At 40.5% G+C, this 18,303-nt stretch overlaps 1 protein-coding gene across 1 annotated transcript in view; it reads left to right on the forward strand.

Moving 5' to 3' along the window:
- MAK16 (MAK16 homolog) overlaps positions 1-17,782 on the forward strand; it is a 50,678-nt gene extending 32,896 nt beyond the window's left edge. Inside the window, exon 10 of the mRNA XM_053718040.1 lies at positions 17,364-17,782. Within this exon, the coding sequence (XP_053574015.1) occupies positions 17,364-17,561 (198 nt within the window). The 3' untranslated portion in view covers positions 17,562-17,782. The remainder of the gene's footprint in view (positions 1-17,363) is intronic.
- The last annotated feature ends 521 nt before the right edge of the window (positions 17,783-18,303 follow it).

Raw genomic sequence — 18,303 nt, forward strand, 5'->3', positions numbered from 1 at the left:
TGCCGTGTTCTTCACTACAATCCGCGCCCTTCGTGGCTCAGTGCATGGAAGTGATCGGCTTAATGGTAGCGGCGATGGACATAGTGCCATTTGCGCGCCTACATCTCAGACCGCTGCAATTATGCATGCTCAGTCAGTGGAATGGGGATTACACAGATTTGTCCCCTCTGCTAAATCTGGATCAAGAGACCAGATATTCTCTTTGGTGGCTATCTCAGGTCCATCTGTCCAAAGGTATGACCTTTCGCAGGCCAGATTGGACAATTGTAACAACAGATGCCAGCCTTCTAGGTTGGGGTGCAGTCTGGAATTCCCTGAAGGCTCAGGGATCGTGGACTCAGGAGGAGAAACTCCTCCCAATAAATATTCTGGAGTTAAGAGCAATATTCATTGCTCTTCTAGCTTGGCCTAAGTTAGCAACCCTGAGGTTCATCAGATTTCAGTCGAACAACATCACGACTGTGGCTTACATCAACCATCAAGGGGGGACCAGGAGCTCCCTAGCAATGTTAGAAGTCTCCAAGATAATTTGCTGGGCAGAGACTCACTCTTGCCATCTATCAGAGATCCATATCCCAGGTGTAGAGAACTGGGAGGCAGATTTTCTAAGTCGTCAGACTTTTCATCCGGGGGAGTGGGAACTCCATCCGGAGGTGTTTGCTCAATTGGTTCATCGTTGGGGCACACCAGAATTGGATCTCATGGCGTCTCGCCAGAACGCCAAGCTTCCTTGTTACGGATCCAGGTCCAGCGACCCAGAAGCGACGCTGATAGATGCTCTAGCAGCACCGTGGTTCTTCAACCTGGCTTATGTGTTTCCACCGTTTCCTCTGCTCCCTCGACTGATTGCCAAAATCAAACAGGAGAGAGCATCAGTGATCTTGATCGCGCCTGCGTGGCCACGCAGGACCTGGTATGCAGACCTGGTGGACATGTCATCCTTTCCACCTTGGCCTCTGAGACAAGACCTTCTACTACAAGGTCCTTTCAATCATCCAAATATAATTTCTCTGAGACTGACTGCCTGGAACGCTTGATTTTATCAAGGCGTGGCTTCTCCGAGTCAGTCATTGATACCTTAATACAGGCACGAAAGCCTGTAACCAGGAAAATCTACCATAAGATATGGCGCAAATATCTTCATTAGTGTGAATCCAAGAATTACTCATGGAGTAAGGTTAGGATTCCTAGGATATTGTCCTTTCTCCAAGAGGGTTTGGATAAAGGATTATCAGCTAGTTCTTTAAAGGGACAGATTTCTGCTCTGTCTATCCTTTTGCACAAGCGTCTGGCAGAGGTTCCAGACGTCCAGGCATTTTTTTCAGGTTAGAATTAAGCCTGTGTTTAAACCGGTTGCTCCATGGAGCTTAAAATTGGTTCTTAAGGTTGTTCAAGGAGTTCCGTTTGAACCCCTTCATTCCATTGATATCAAACTTTTATCTTGGAAAGTTCTGTTTTTGATGGCTATTTCCTCGGCTCGTAGAGTCTCTGAGTTATCAGCTTTACAATGTGATTCTCCTTATCTGATTTTCCATACAGATAAAGTAGTTCTGTGTACAAAACCTGGGTTTAAGTTTTACTTACAAGCGACTAAAGATTTTCGTCAAACATCTTCCCTGTTTGTTGTTTACTCTGGACAGAGGAGAGGTCAAAAGGCTTCGGCAACCTCTTTCTTTTTGGCTTCGGAGCGTAATACGCTTAGCCTATGAGACTGCTGGACAGCAGCCCCCTGAAAGGATTACAGCTCATTCTGCTAGAGCTGTGGCTTCCACCTGGGCCTTTAAAAATGAGGCTCCTGTTGAACAGATTTGCAAAGCGGCGACTTGGTCTTCGCTTCATACCTTTTCAAAATTTTACAAATTTGATACTTTTGCTTCTTTGGAGGCTATTTTTGGGAGAAAGGTTCTACAGGCAGTGGTCCCTTCCGTTTAAGTACCTGCCTTGTCCCTCCCTTCATCCGTGTACTTTAGCTTTGGTATTGGTATCCCACAAGTAATGGATGATCCGTGGACTGGATACACCTAACAAGAGAAAACATAATTTATGCTTACCTGATAAATTTATTTCTCTTGTGGTGTATCCAGTCCACGGGCCGCCCTGTCCTTTTAAGGCAGGTCTAAATTTTAAACTACAGTCACCACTGCACCCTATGGTTTCTCTTTTCTCGGCTAGTTTCGGTCGAATGACTGGATGTGGCAGTTAGGGGAGGAGCTATATAGCAGCTCTGCTGTGGGTGATCCTCTTGCAACTTCCTGTTGGGAAGGAGAATATCCCACAAGTAATGGATGATCCGTGGACTGGATACACCACAAGAGAAATAAATTTATCAGGTAAGCATAAATTATGTTTTTTCTCACTCTCCAAACTGATGACACTACCACTTAAATTACACTTTTCTTAAGCTAACTTTGTTTCGCAAGTTTTTAAGTATGCAGCTTCAAAACTCTCCCACCTAAATTCAGAGGTATCACTTTATTGGTACTGATGACCAATCACCCTTTTCTAATTACACATGCTCCCTATACCCTCATTTTGTATTGCCCATAGACCTCAAAGCAGAGCAGGGCCCTACTTACTGCACATAAGCAGAAATACTGCTGACAACATCTCTCTTGCTGTGTCTCGATGTTGTATTTCTTCTCAGTGCCTCCACACCAAAGCAACTGTGCTCTTCTTTATGGCCCTACCCACCCAGCCTTTTGATAGTGAGGGAATGTTGATTCAAGTATCTTTCACTACTCGTCCTAGTTCAATTTATACTCTCCCAGCGCTAGTTGAAATGTATCTTTATTTATTTTGTTTGGTTGAGAGCTTGCAATGTTTGGCTGGTTTAGGGACCCAGGTTTTGGAAGGGACCTTGAAGTGGGTGGTACCTGGGCTTGTCCCATTTGGCCAGATGCGGTAACTAACCCTTTCATTTTTGCTTTTAATCTTAAGTGAGTGCTGTACTTTCTCTGTGTGTTTATATATATATATATATATATATATATATATATATATATATATATATATATATATATATATATATATATATATATATATATATATATAATGTATGTATATACTGTATATCTATGTATATGTTGCACCAATACTAGTATCGGTATCAAGTATTTGCATGAGTACTCGTGCAGATGCACAGATATTTAAACCGACACCTCCACTTCCTACCCATATGCTATCTTGCAGCGTTTTTTTAAACTGCATGTTCCCATTTCATTTTAAACTGGAGTGGAGACTAAACTAAAAATTGTTTACTACTGTTCTGCCAGTACAAATTGCTGTTATTTGTATTATTGTAGGAGAGATTACTTTTACCTCATTCAGACAAACCCCTGAAGTACTGGGCAGTTAATAAACTGAGATTTCCAGCTCTGGCTAAAATGGCCCAAAAATCTTTCTTCCTCATGCAGTAGTGTGGAAAGTGAAAGACTGTTCAACTTAGAGTCGAACCTCCTTACTGATAGCAAAAACAGACTTATAGCTGAACATGCAGAGATGCTTCTGTTCTGTTCCTTAAAAAGAACTTGCCACTAACTTTTGAAAAATTATTCTAATTGCTAGATTGAATGTTATACTGCTAGTTCTCATCTTGCACCATTATGTTCAAAACATACTGTGCTCTGAGGAACATCTATAGCCAGGGCTGGACTGGGAATAAAAGCAGCGCTGGAAAATTATCAAGACCAGCCCTATTTTCCGTTGAGTCGGTAGAATGCACATGTCCCATTTTTCTCAAAGGGGTTTACTGGGACACTCCTTCCCCCAATATTTTTTCATAATTAAATTATATTACTTTGTATTAAATACAAATGTTAGATTGATGTTATATAACAGCCCTACAACCTAATTGCATCACCCCTTTAAATTGTAGCTTTCCAGCCCCAGCTGCTTGCAGCCCACCAGGGAATTTCCTGGTAGGCCAATCCGGCCCTGTCCTTAGCTTATATAATTGCAGGAAGAGTACTCATAGGAAAAATTATGTGAATTCCAATGAACACTTATCCTGCAATTATAGGACTAGATTTAGATTACATTTGGTTGGTAAGCTTTACCAATGCTCTGTTCACATTTCCAACTCCATAGACTTTAATGGAGTAGGACATGTAATGAGAGCATTGGTAAAGCTTACCAGTCAAATGTAATCTAGCCCAAAGGGCTGTTCCCCCATGATTAAGCAGTGCACTGTTATATTGTTTACTGTATTGCACTTTTGGTTACTGATATATATATATATATATATATATATATATATATATATATATATATATATATATATATATATATATATATATATATATATATATATATATATATATATATATATATATATATATATATATCTTTGTTCCATATTAAAGGAGGGGGGGGGGATATAACTAGATGTGCCATATTATCACTGTAACAAAGACCATAAAGTTCAAAGAAGTAACTGAAATCTGCAAAAAATAGTAACAAAGGGAAAACAAAACTGCCTAAAAGTAGATTCACCCAGTTTTCACTTAAATCTGCAAAAGCAAAGAAAACAGAAACTGACTGCTGGTTTAAAAACTCAAACCTTAAAGGGACATGATACCCAAATGTTGAAGCACTAGAAAATATCCCCTGAACATGTCTCAAAATGTCCTCAGTACCCACATCCCATTGTAAATGGACTTTAGGCAGCCAATCCAAATGCTAGTCCCAAGACTTGCAAGGGATTGTGCATCTGGCAAGTGCAGGCACATGTTATATCCCTACTCAGATCAAGGAACTGATAAAGCTTTTTTTCAACATATAGCTCACAGTAGCTGAAAAATAACTGTTCACAGAGATCTTACAATAGTAAGTAGTGAGCTGAAGACATATTGAGCTAACATTTTGCATAGAGATATTTAGGTGAGATTTTCTTGTTAGCTTTTTTTTAGTTGTGCTGCATCACTTTCAAGTTATTTAGCATATGGGTATTATGTCCCTTTAATTCTACATTTAAAGTTGAAGGAAATTGAAAGCCAAACATTTTTCCTTTTTTGAATCAGAGTACTACTTTAAAAAAAAAAAAAAACTAAACAAAAAACCGAAAAAACACACACACCTTTCTAATGTACTTCTATTATAAATGCACTTTATTTGGTATTCTTTATTAGCAGGAAGGTAGACTCAGGAGTGTGCATGGTTTTGGAGCATTAATATGGAACAATTTTGCAAGAATGTTTTTAACAATGTTGTACACTGTACAAACACTGCTGTCATCTAGTGCTGAGATGCATTAATGCAAAACTGCTGCCTAAGGCCTAGATTTGGAGTTTTGTCGGTAACGACCCGAAAAACTAACGCCGGCTTTTTTCTGGCCGCACCATAAAAATAACTCTGGTATTGAGAGTCCACATAAAGGCTGCGTTAGGCTACAAAAAAGGAGCGTAAAGCATTTTTAACGCAGCTTCAACTCTCGATACCAGAGTTGCTTACGGACGCGACCAGCCTCAAAAACGTGCTCGTGCACGATTCCCCCATAGGAAACAATGGGGCTGTTTGAGCTGAAAAAAAACACCTGCAAAAAAGCCGCGTTCAGCTCCTAACGCAGCCCCATTGTTTGCTATGCGGTAACCCTTCCTACGTCTGCACTTAACACTCTAACATGTACCCCGAGTCTAAACACCCCTAACCTTACACTTATTAACCCCTAATCTTCCGCCCCCGCTATCGCTGACCCCTGCATATTATTATTAACCCCTAATCTGCCGCTCCGTAAACCGCCGCTACTTACATTATCCCTATGTACCCCTAATCTGCTGCCCTAACATTCTATTGGCTGATCGGAACAGCCAATAGAATGCGAGCTCAATCTGATTGGCTGATCGGATCAGCCAATCGGATTGAACTTGATTCTGATTGGCTGATTCCATCAGCCAATCAGAATATTCCTACCTTAATTCCGATTGGCTGATAGAATCCTATCAGCCAATCGGAATTCGAGGGACGCCATCTTGGATGACGTCATTTAAAGGAACCGTCATTCGTCGTTCAGTCGTCGGCCAGGATGGATGTTCCGCGGTGGAGGTCTTCAGGATGCTGCCGCTTCGCTCCGGATGGATGCCGCTTGGATGAAGACTTCAATCGGATGGAAGACCTCTTCTGCCCCGCTTAAATGAAGACTTCAGCCGGATCATGGACCTCTTCAGCCCCCCGCTTGGGCTTGGATCAGGACATCGGAGGAGCTCTTCTGGACGGATCGGTGTGATACCCGGTGAGGTGAAGACAAGGTAGGATGATCTTCAGGGGCTTAGTGTTAGGTTTATTTAAGGGGGGTTTGGGTTAGATTAGGGGTATGTGGGTGGTGGGTTGTAATGTTGGGGGGCTTGGGTATTGTATGTTTTTTTTACAGGCAAAAGAGCTGTATTTCTTGGGGCATGCCCCGCAAAGGGCCCTGTTCAGGGCTGGTAAGGTAAAAGAGCTTTGAACTTTAGTAATTTAGAATAGGGTAGGGCATTTTTTTATTTTGGGGGGCTTTGTTATTTTATTAGGGGGCTTAGAGTAGGTGTAATTAGTTTAAAATTGTTGTAATATTTTTCTTTTTATGTTTGTAAATATTTTTTTATTTTTTGTAACTTAGTTCTTTTTTATTTTTTGTACTTTAGCTAGTTTATTTAATTGTATTTATTTGTAGCAATTGTATTTAATTAATTTATTGATAGTGTAGTGTTAGGTTAATTGTAGGTAGTTTATTTAATTAATTTATTGATAGTATAGTGTTAGGTTTAATTGTAACTTAGGTTAGGATTTCTTTTACAGGTAAATTTGTAATTATTTTAACTATTTTAGCTATTAAATAGTTCTTAACTATTTAATAGCTATTGTACCTGGTTAAAATAAATACAAAGTTGCCTGTAAAATAAATATTAATCCTAAAATAGCTATAATATAAATATAATTTATATTGTAGCTATATTAGGATTTATTTTACAGGTATTTAGCTTTAAATAGGAATAATTTATTTAATAAGAGTTAATTAATTTCGTTAGATTTAAATTATATTTAACTTAGGGGGGTGTTAGTATTAGGGTTAGACTTAGCTTTAGGGGTTAATACATTTATTAGAATAGCGGCGAGATTCGGTCGGCAGATTAGGGGTTAATAATTGAAGTTAGGTGTCGGCGATGTTAGGGAGGGCAGATTAGGGGTTAATACTATTTATTATAGGGTTAGTGAGGCGGATTAGGGGTTAATAACTTTATAGTAGCGCTCAGGTCCGGTCGGCAGATTAGGGGTTAATAAGTGTAGGCAGGTGGAGGCGACGTTGAGGGGGGCAGATTAGGGGTTAATAAATATAATATAGGGGTCGGCGGTGTTAGGGGCAGCAGATTAGGGGTACATAAGGATAACGTAGGTGGCGGCGCTTTGCGGTCGGCAGATTAGGGGTTAATAAGTGTAGGTAGCTGGCGGCGACGTTGTGGGGGGCAGGTTAGGGGTTAATAAATATAATACAGGGGTCGGCGGTGTTAGGGGCAGCAGATTAGGGGTACATAAGTATAACGTAGGTGGCGGTCGGCAGATTAGGGGTTAAAAAATTTTTTCCGAGTGTCGGCGATGTGGGGGGACCTCGGTTTAGGGGTACATAGGTAGTTTATGGGTGTTAGTGTACTTTAGAGTACAGTAGTTAAGAGCTTTATAAACCGGCGTTAGCCCAGAAAGCTCTTAACTACTGACTTTTTTTTTTCCTGCGGCTGGAGTTTTGTCGTTAGATGTCTAACGCTCACTTCAGAAACGACTCTAAATACCGGAGTTATAAAAATCCCATTGAAAAGATAGGATACGCAATTTACGTAAGGGGATCTGCGGTATGGAAAAGTCGCGGCTGGAAAGTGAGCGTTAGACCCTATTTTGAGTGACTCCAAATACCGGCGGTAGCCTAAAACGAGCGTTAGGAGCCTCTAACGCTGGTTTTCACGGCTAACGCCAAACTCCAAATCTAGGCCATAGAGTTCTACAGATGTGCACACTACCTTGTGTTCTCTGCAACCAAAAATACCACGAGAACAAAGTAAACCTCATAGTAGAAGTAAATTGAAAACTTGATATAACATTTTTAAACTTGCCATGTACATTCATTTTTTTTTCTTTTCTGTTGGCTTTTCTTGTATTTTAGCTCTAAATTTGTATTTGCCACTACACCCTACTCACATACAAACCCGATTGCATATTCTCAAGTGCGCTAACCCCACTTGAAAATATGAATATTTCAAATTCCAATGTTCTTCACATACAGAAATTGTTTATATATATATATATATAAACAAACAAGGTGAGGCAGGTGCACTCTCACAAACAGTTCTCCAGGTGCCAGGGTGCTAGAGTAAACCAAAGTACATAGAACAGAAAACAGCACTCTCTGGACTTGACATCAAATAATCAATTTATGCGGTAACGTTTCGGGGAATGCTCCCCTTCATCAGACCCTCAGGGTCTGATGAAGGGGAGCATTCCCTGAAACGTGAGAGAGATAAATTGATTATTCTCTCTTCTCTCTCTTTTCTCTCTTCTCTCTCTTTCTCTTCTCTTTCTCTTCTCTCTCTCTCTCTCTCTCTCTCTCTCTCTCTCTCTCTCTCTCTCTCTCTCTCTCTCTCTCTCTTTCTCCTTCTCCTCTCTCCTCTCTCTCTCTCTCTCTCCTCTCTCTCTCCTCTCTCTCTCCTCTCTCTCTCCTCTCTCTCCTCTCTCTCTTTCTCTCTTTCTCTTCTCTCTCTCTTTCTCTTCTCTCTCTCTTTCTCTTCTCTCTCTCTTTCTCTTCTCTCTCTCTTTCTCTTCTCTCTCTCTTTCTCTTCTCTCTCTCTTTCTCTCTCTCTTTCTCTTTCTCTCTCTCTTTCTCTTTCTCTCTCCTTTTCTCTCTCTCTCTCTCCTTTTCTCTCTCTCTCTCTCCTTTTCTCTCTCTCTCTCTCTCTCTCTCTCCTTTTCTCTCTCTTTTTTTTTTTCCCCCTAACACCTGAAATCTCATATCATATTTTTGATTTTATGTGCAACTGCACGGTAATTATTCTAGCATAAATTTTGATTGCGCTTAAGTAATCGAGTTTACTTTTAACTCGTAATACCAACGGTAAACCCGATGAGCGCAAACACTTGCGATAAACTGCTTATCGATCACACGCAAACAGCGCTCCAGTGCAAGGCTCTAATCATCATCGCTCTGCTAAAAATAAAAAAATTACTCAACGCATGATAACAAAATACAATAATCGTTTATGGGCAGTGTTTTAAGAAAAAATGGAGGCTTTTTTAAAAAAAAAATAAAAAAAATATATGCAGAGATCAGCAGTAGGTGCAGTGCATGGACCACACTTGTTAATCAATGCCCATGCGCTTGCACTTAGTGATAATAAATCCTAGCATTTGTGGAACGCTAGGATTTACCAGTTGAACAAATAAAGGGGACTTTCAGTCATGAAGTATAAAATACTTTATTGCTCAAAGTTCCTTTGTCTAAAGCGTTCACCGCACTGAGCAGCTCACGGCAGAAATCTATTTTGCTGTGAGGTGATCTTAGCCAGTAGCGTGCTAGCTATCCGGCATGGCACCAGCTCACCCCCACGGCTATAGGCTTAGAGGGGGAAACGTCATCTCACAGCAAAATAGTGGAGCTCAGTGCGGTTAACGCTTCAGACAAATAAAGGAATTTTCAGCATGAAGTATTTTATACTTTTTTTTTTTTTTTTTGTAAATCCAAATGCTATGATTTACCATCACTTAAGTGTAGTCTACTGCTACACAAAATGCCAGCCTGGAGTCTCTTTGGTCACTCCAAGTCCTAGGGCAATGAATTACATGCAGCAATGAAGGTATTAGCGGTATTTTGTAGATTTTTTTTTCTCTTAGATAACCTAAAATGATCCTTTGGCACTGTATTTATGGATATGAAGGTAAGGCAAGCACTATAGCATTATAGAATGTTTGTAGTTTCTCCAACATAGGTGTGTCCGGTCCACGGCGTCATCCTTACTTGTGGGATATTCTCTTCCCCAACAGGAAATGGCAAAGAGCCCAGCAAAGCTGGTCACATGATCCCTCCTAGGCTCCGCCTTCTCCAGTCATTCTCTTTGCCGTTGCACAGGCAACATCTCCACGGAGATGGTTAAGAGTTTTTTGGGTGTTTAAATGTAGTTTTATTCTTCAATCAAGAGTTTGTTATTTTAAAATAGTGCTGGTATGTACTATTTACTCTGAAACAGAAAATAGATGAAGATTTCTGTTTGTAAGAGGAAGATGATTTTAGCAACCGTTACTAAAATCGATGGCTGTTTCCACACAGGACTGTTGAGATGAAGTAACTTCAGTTGGGGGAAACAGTGTGCAGACTTTGCTGCTTGAAGTATGACACATTTCTAACAAGACTTGGTAATGCTGGAAGCTGTCATTTTCCCTATGGGATCCGGTAAGCCATTTTATTAATAAGAATAAAGGGCTTCACAAGGGCTTTAAAGACTGGTAGACATTTTTCTGGGCTAAAACGATTACTTTATAAGCATTTTTAATAGTTTATAGCTTTGAGGAGTTATTTTAATCTTGGGAATTATGTTAAAAAAACGGCAGGCACTGTATTGGACACCTTTTTCACTGGGGGCCTTTTCTAATCATAGGCAGAGCCTCATTTTCGCGCCACTAATGCGCAGTTGTTTTTGGGAAGCAAGGCATGCAGATGCATGTGTGAGGAGCTCAGATACACAGAAAAAGCTTACTGAAGGCGTCATTTGGTATCGTATTCCCCTCTGGGCTTGGTTGGGTCTCAGCAAAGCAGATACCAGGGACTGTATAGGGGTTAAATATAAAAACGGCTCCGGTTCCGTTATTTTAAGAGTTAAAGCTTTCAAATTTGGTGTGCAATACTTTTAAGGCTTTAAGACACTGTGGTGAAATTTTGGTGAATTTTGAACAATTCCTTCATACTTTTTCACATATTCAGTAATAAAGTGTGTTCAGTTTAAAATTTAAAGTGACAGTAACGGTTTTATTTTAAAACGTTTTTTTGTACTTTGTTATCAAGTTTATGCCTGTTTAACATGTCTGAACATTCAGATAGACTATGTTCTGTATGTGAGGAAGCCAAGGTTCCTTCTCATTTAAATAGATGTGATGTATGTGACAAACAATTTAGAGAAAATGATGCCCAAGATGATTCCTCAAGTGAGGGGAGTAAGCATGGTACTGCATCATCCCCTCCTGTGTCTACGCCAGTCTTGCCCACACAGGAGGCCCCTAGTACATCTAGTGCGCCAATACTTCTTACTATGCAACAATTAACGGCTGTAATGGATAATTCTATTAAAAACATTTTAGCCAAAATGCCCACTTATCAGCGAAAGCGTGACTGCTCTGTTTTAGATACGGAAGAGCATGAGGACGCTGATGATAATGGTTCTGACATGCCCTTACACCAGTCTGAAGGGGCCAGGGAGGTTTTGTCTGAGGGAGAAATTTCAGATTCAGGAAAAATTTCTCAACAAGCTGAACCTGATGTTATTACATTCAAATTTAAATTGGAACATCTCCGCGCTCTGCTTAAGGAGGTGTTATCTACTCTGGATGATTGTGACAATTTGGTCATTCCAGAGAAATTATGTAAGATGGACAAGTTCCTAGAGGTCCCGGTGCCCCCCGAAGCTTTTCCTATACCCAAGCGGGTGGCGGACATTGTAAACAAAGAATGGGAAAGGCCCGGCATACCTTTTGTCCCTCCCCCTATATTTAAGAAATTGTTTCCTATGGTCGACCCCAGAAAGGACTTATGGCAGACAGTCCCCAAGGTCGAGGGGGCGGTTTCTACTCTAAACAAACGCACTACTATCCCTATAGAAGATAGTTGTGCTTTCAAAGATCCTATGGATAAAAAATTAGAGGGTTTGCTTAAAAAGATGTTTGTTCAGCAAGGTTACCTTCTACAACCAATTTCATGCATTGTTCCTGTCACTACAGCAGCGTGTTTCTGGTTCGATGAACTAGAAAAGTCGCTCAATAAAGAATCTTCTTATGAGGAGGTTATGGACAGAGTTCACGCTCTTAAATTGGCTAACTCTTTTACTTTAGACGCCACTTTGCAATTAGCTAGATTAGCGGCGAAAAATTCAGGGTTTGCTATTGTGGCGCGCAGAGCGCTTTGGCTAAAGTCTTGGTCAGCGGATGCGTCCTCCAAGAACAAATTGCTTAACATACCTTTCAAGGGGAAAACGCTGTTTGGCCCTGACTTGAAAGAGATTATTTCAGATATCACTGGGGGAAAGGGCCACGCCCCTCCTCAGGATAGGTCTTTTAAGGCTAAAAATAAACCAAATTTTCGTCCCTTTCGCAGAAACGGACCAGCCTCAAGTTCTACATCCTCTAAGCAAGAGGGTAATACTTCTCAAACCAAGCCAGCCTGGAGGCCAATGCAAGGCTGGAACAAAGGTAAGCAGGCCAAGAAACCTGCCACTGCTACCAAGACAGCATGAGATGTTGGCCCCCGATCCGGGACCGGATCTGGTGGGGGGCAGACTTTCTCTCTTCGCTCAGGCTTGGGCAAGAGATGTTCTGGATCCTTGGGCGCTAGAAATAGTCTCCCAAGGTTATCTTCTGGAATTCAAGGAGCTACCCCCAAGGGGAAGGTTCCACAGGTCTCAATTGTCTTCAGACCACATAAAAAGACAGGCATTCTTACATTGTGTAGAAGACCTGTTAAAAATGGGAGTGATTCATCCTGTTCCATTAGGAGAACAAGGGATGGGATTCTACTCCAATCTGTTCATAGTTCCCAAAAAAGAGGGAACATTCAGACCAATCTTAGATCTCAAGATCCTAAACAAATTTCTCAGGGTTCCATCGTTCAAAATGGAAACCATTCGGACAATTCTTCCTACCATCCAGGAAGGTCAATTCATGACCACGGTGGATTTAAAGGATGCGTATCTACATATTCCTATCCACAAGGAACATCATCGGTTCCTAAGGTTCGCCTTTCTGGACAAACATTACCAGTTTGTGGCACTTCCATTCGGATTAGCCACTGCTCCAAGAATTTTCACAAAGGTACTAGGGTCCCTTCTAGCGGTGCTAAGACCAAGGGGCATTGCAGTAGTACCTTACTTGGACGACATACTGATTCAAGCGTCGTCTCTGCCACAAGCAAAGGCTCATACGGACATTGTCCTAGCCTTTCTCAGATCTCACGGGTGGAAGGTGAACGTAGAAAAAAGTTCTCTATCTCCGTCAACAAGAGTTCCCTTCTTGGGAACAATATTAGACTCCTTAGAAATGAAGATTTTTCTGACAGAGGCCAGAAAATCAAAACTTCTAAGCTCTTGTCAAGTACTTCATTCTGTTCTTCTTCCTTCCATAGCGCAGTGCATGGAAGTAATAGGTTTGATGGTTGCGGCAATGGACATAGTTCCTTTTGCGCGAATTCATCTAAGACCATTACAACTGTGCATGCTCAGACAGTGGAATGGGGATTATACAGACTTGTCTCCGACGATACAAGTAGATCAGAGGACCAGAGATTCACTCCGTTGGTGGCTGACCCTGGACAACCTGTCCCAAGGGATGAGCTTCCGCAGACCAGAGTGGGTCATTGTCACGACCGACGCCAGTCTGGTGGGCTGGGGCGCGGTCTGGGAACCCCTGAAAGCTCAGGGTCTTTGGTCTCGGGAAGAATCTCTTCTACCGATAAACATTCTGGAACTGAGAGCGATATTCAATGCTCTCAAGGCTTGGCCTCAGCTAGCAAAGGCCAAATTCATAAGGTTTCAATCAGACAACATGACGACTGTTGCGTATATCAACCATCAGGGGGGAACAAGGAGTTCCCTGGCGATGGAAGAAGTGACCAAAATAATTCAATGGGCGGAGAATCACTCCTGCCACTTGTCTGCAATCCACATCCCAGGAGTGGAAAATTGGGAAGCGGATTTTCTGAGTCGTCAGACATTTCATCCGGGGGAGTGGGAACTCCATCCGGAAATCTTTGCCCAAATAATTCAATTGTGGGGCATTCCAGACATGGATCTGATGGCGTCTCGTCAGAACTTCAAGGTTCCTTGCTACGGGTCCAGATCCAGGGATCCCAAGGCGACTCTAGTGGATGCACTAGTAGCACCTTGGACCTTCAACCTAGCTTATGTGTTCCCACCGTTTCCTCTCATTCCCAGGCTGGTAGCCAGGATCAAACAGGAGAGGGTATCGGTGATCTTGATAGCTCATGCGTGGCCACGCAGGACTTGGTATGCAGACCTGGTGAATATGTCATCGGCTCCACCATGGAAGCTACCTTTGAGACAGGACCTTCTTGTTCAAGGTCCGTTCGAACATCCGAATCTGGCCTCACTCCAACTGACTGCTTGGAGATTGAACGCTTGATTTTATCAAAGCATGGGTTCTCAGATTCTGTCATTGATACTCTTGTTCAGGCTAGAAAGCCTGTAACTAGAAAAATCTACCATAAAATATGGAAAAAATATATCTGTTGGTGTGAATCTAAAGGATTCCCATGGAACAAGATAAAAATTCCTAAGATTCTATCCTTTCTTCAAGAGGGTTTGGAGAAAGGATTATCTGCAAGTTCTTTGAAGGGACAGATTTCTGCTTTATCTGTTTTACTTCACAAAAAGCTGGCGGCTGTGCCAGATGTTCAGGCTTTTGTTCAGGCTCTGGTTAGAATCAAGCCTGTTTACAAACCTTTGACTCCTCCTTGGAGTCTCAATTTAGTTCTTTCAGTTCTTCAGGGGGTTCCGTTTGAACCCTTACATTCCGTAGATATTAAGTTATTATCTTGGAAAGTTTTGTTTTTGGTTGCAATTTCTTCTGCAAGAAGAGTTTCAGAGTTATCTGCTCTGCAGTGTTCTCCTCCTTATCTGGTGTTCCATGCAGATAAGGTGGTTTTGCGTACTAAACCTGGTTTTCTTCCGAAAGTTGTTTCTAACAAAAATATTAACCAGGAGATAGTCGTACCTTCTTTGTGTCCGAATCCAGTTTCAAAGAAGGAACGTTTGTTGCACAATTTGGATGTAGTTTGTGCTCTAAAATTCTATTTAGAGGCTACAAAGGATTTCAGACAAACATCTTCCTTGTTTGTTGTTTATTCTGGTAAAAGGAGAGGTCAAAAAGCAACTTCTACCTCTCTCTCTTTTTGGCTTAAAAGCATCATCCGATTGGCTTATGAGACTGCCGGACGGCAGCCTCCTGAAAGAATCACAGCTCACTCCACTAGGGCCGTGGCTTCCACATGGGCCTTCAAGAACGAGGCTTCTGTTGATCAGATATGTAAGGCAGCGACTTGGTCTTCACTGCACACTTTTACCAAATTTTACAAATTTGATACTTTTGCTTCTTCTGAGGCTATTTTTGGGAGAAAGGTTTTGCAAGCCGTGGTGCCTTCCATCTAGGTGACCTGATTTGCTCCCTCCCATCATCCGTGTCCTAAAGCTTTGGTATTGGTTCCCACAAGTAAGGATGACGCCGTGGACCGGACACACCTATGTTGGAGAAAACAGAATTTATGCTTACCTGATAAATTACTTTCTCCAACGGTGTGTCCGGTCCACGGCCCGCCCTGGTTTTTTGATCAGGTCTGATGAATTATTTTCTCTAACTACAGTCACCACGGTATCATATGATTTCTCCTATGCATATTCCTCCTTTACGTCGGTCGAATGACTGGGGAAGGCGGAGCCTAGGAGGGATCATGTGACCAGCTTTGCTGGGCTCTTTGCCATTTCCTGTTGGGGAAGAGAATATCCCACAAGTAAGGATGACGCCGTGGACCGGACACACCGTTGGAGAAAGTAATTTATCAGGTAAGCATAAATTCTGTTTTTTGCAAACTAGGATTATACGCCTCTATTTCTGTGTATATGTGTACAAATTGCATTGAACTGCAGTGTTTCTATGTAAAATAAATCTTACAGATTCAGAAAGTGGGCTGGGCAAGGGCTTTTCTTAGGCTGGAATAGGGTGTTCTATGGATGTGTAAGCATTTTACACACACACACACACACACACACAGAACAAATAAACTACATTTTTTGTTTGTTTTTGTCACATGCATTTGTTTTTTGCTAAAGCTTATTGATTATTAATATGTCATATTAGCAGCATTTCTTAGTGCTCGTTAAAAGGATATTTAGATTTGTACTTGGGATTTTGCATTGAATTTGGTGTATAGGTTTTTAAAATTCAGTCTTTGTCCTTGTATTTTTTTTCTAGATAGGACATGCCTTTTTTTTTTCTTTCTTTCTTAAATGTTAATAGGTAGAGCAGAATCTGCAGAAACTTCCAGGGATGGTCACATTTTAAACATCTATATACTTCAAATGAGCATCGGCATATACCAACATTATGTATGTACATAATGATAATGTTGGTATATACAGATGCTCATTTGAAGTATATAGATGTTTAAAATGTGACCATCCCTGGAAGTTTCTGCAAATTCATCTCTACCTATTAACATGCTAGTTGATTCTTTACTGATTAGGTAATGTAGTAGGGACGTTTGACATGGCTTATCTAAACTATTGCTTTTCACCCATGTTAGCCTTCCAATTTTTTTTTTTTTTTTTTACTTTGCAAGATTTCGAAAGCCTGCTCACTAGTAGTCCAGAGTGAAAAGAAATCTTTTGCGTATTGGGTTGCCACCTCAGCCATGTTTTCCTGTACACTTATGAGTTACACATGCTGCAGGGTGTACAGAGGGCAACATGTTCCTCCCTGCATACCTTGAAGCATGTGTAACTCATAAGTGTCCAGGAAAACGTGGCTGCGGTGGCAACCCTTTTTGAGTATCACCCCTTACAAGACATGGCTGAAGTCCACTGCGGGGGGGCATGCTTACAATATCGCCTGTGGCTTTCTGTGTTCCTTACTCTTTTTTTGTTTGTTTTTTTGTTTTAATTGTAATTTCATTTAAAATTGTTTTAAATGATAGTTTAAAGGTTCCAAAAAAACACCTCATGGGTGATGCATAACGGAGTGTTTTATTACAAAAAAATGTTTATTAGAAAACAACTTTTTTGTATTATTTGAAGAACATTTTTTTCAGTCTTTTCTCTGACTTTCTCTTTAGAAATCATTAATACTATGTATGTTATAGTAACAGAATATTATTCATTCCAGTTTCAACAGGATATTGTGATAAAGGTAGCTTGATAAGTTGACCATTTCCAAGAAATATTATCAAGTAGCCGAGTATGAAGTAGGAGTCTTGCCGAGTTGTCATAGTAAATGCTGGTTTGTTTATACCAACTTATGCATCAGACACCTATTTCTACAGACTACTTCTTAAACAACATTGGTTGGTAGTCAGTTGATAGAGAATGATGTATAAATTGATTTTATATAATTATTTTAATATGTACTCTGTTTATTCATAGGAAATGGATAAAATAGGAGCCAGCAGTGATGAGAAATCCTCTAGTGAGGAAGAGTCATCGGAAGAAGAAACAGAAAAATCAAATTTAAAAGGAAAAGGCAAAACGCCTCTCAAAGGACCTATAAGGAAGAAACGTGCCTATGTTGAAATAGAGTATGAACAAGAGACTGAGCCACAGCAGAAAGTTAAAACAACTTGATTCTGCTTTATTTTACAGTGCGAACAAGTACATTTTTTCTAAATAAAAACTTTCTTCTTCTTCCACTACCTGAGATTCACAATTCACAGACCATGTGTGTATACAGTCAAAGACTAACAACTTGAAAAATAATGCCAGAGTTTATAAGTTCCCAATCAAAGGTATGAAAAAGTTGAAATAGAAATACCCCATCATAGAATAAATTGTATTATATTATTAAATTCTGTGACATGGTGATTTATTTTTATTGTGGAACTTCTGTGCTTTTTACCTATGGGAGCATAAACTGACATTCAAAGGATACTAAACCCAATTTTTTTTCTTTCATGATTCAGATAGAGCATGCAACTTTCTAATTTACTCCAATTATTAATTTTTCTTCGTTCTCCTGCTATCTTTATTTAAAAAGCAGGAATGTAACACTTAGGAGCCGGCCCATTTTTGGTTCAGAACTTGGATTACGCTTGCTTGTTGGTGGCTAAATGTAGCCACCAATAAGTAAGCACTATCCAGGATGCTGAACATAAAATGGGCCGGCTCCTAAGCTTTACATTCCTGCTTTTTAAATAAAGATAGCAAGAGAACGAATAAAAATTGATAATAGGAGTAAATTAGAAAGTTGCTTAAAATTGCTTGCTCAATCCGAATCATGAAAGAAAAAAAAAATGGGTTTAGTATCCTTTTAATGGAATTTTTTTTTTTTTTTTTTTGCCTCTTGAATTTTCTAATTTTTTTTTATTAT

The sequence above is a fragment of the Bombina bombina genome, chromosome 6 (assembly GCF_027579735.1).
Source record: "Bombina bombina isolate aBomBom1 chromosome 6, aBomBom1.pri, whole genome shotgun sequence".
NCBI lineage: Eukaryota > Metazoa > Chordata > Amphibia > Anura > Bombinatoridae > Bombina > Bombina bombina.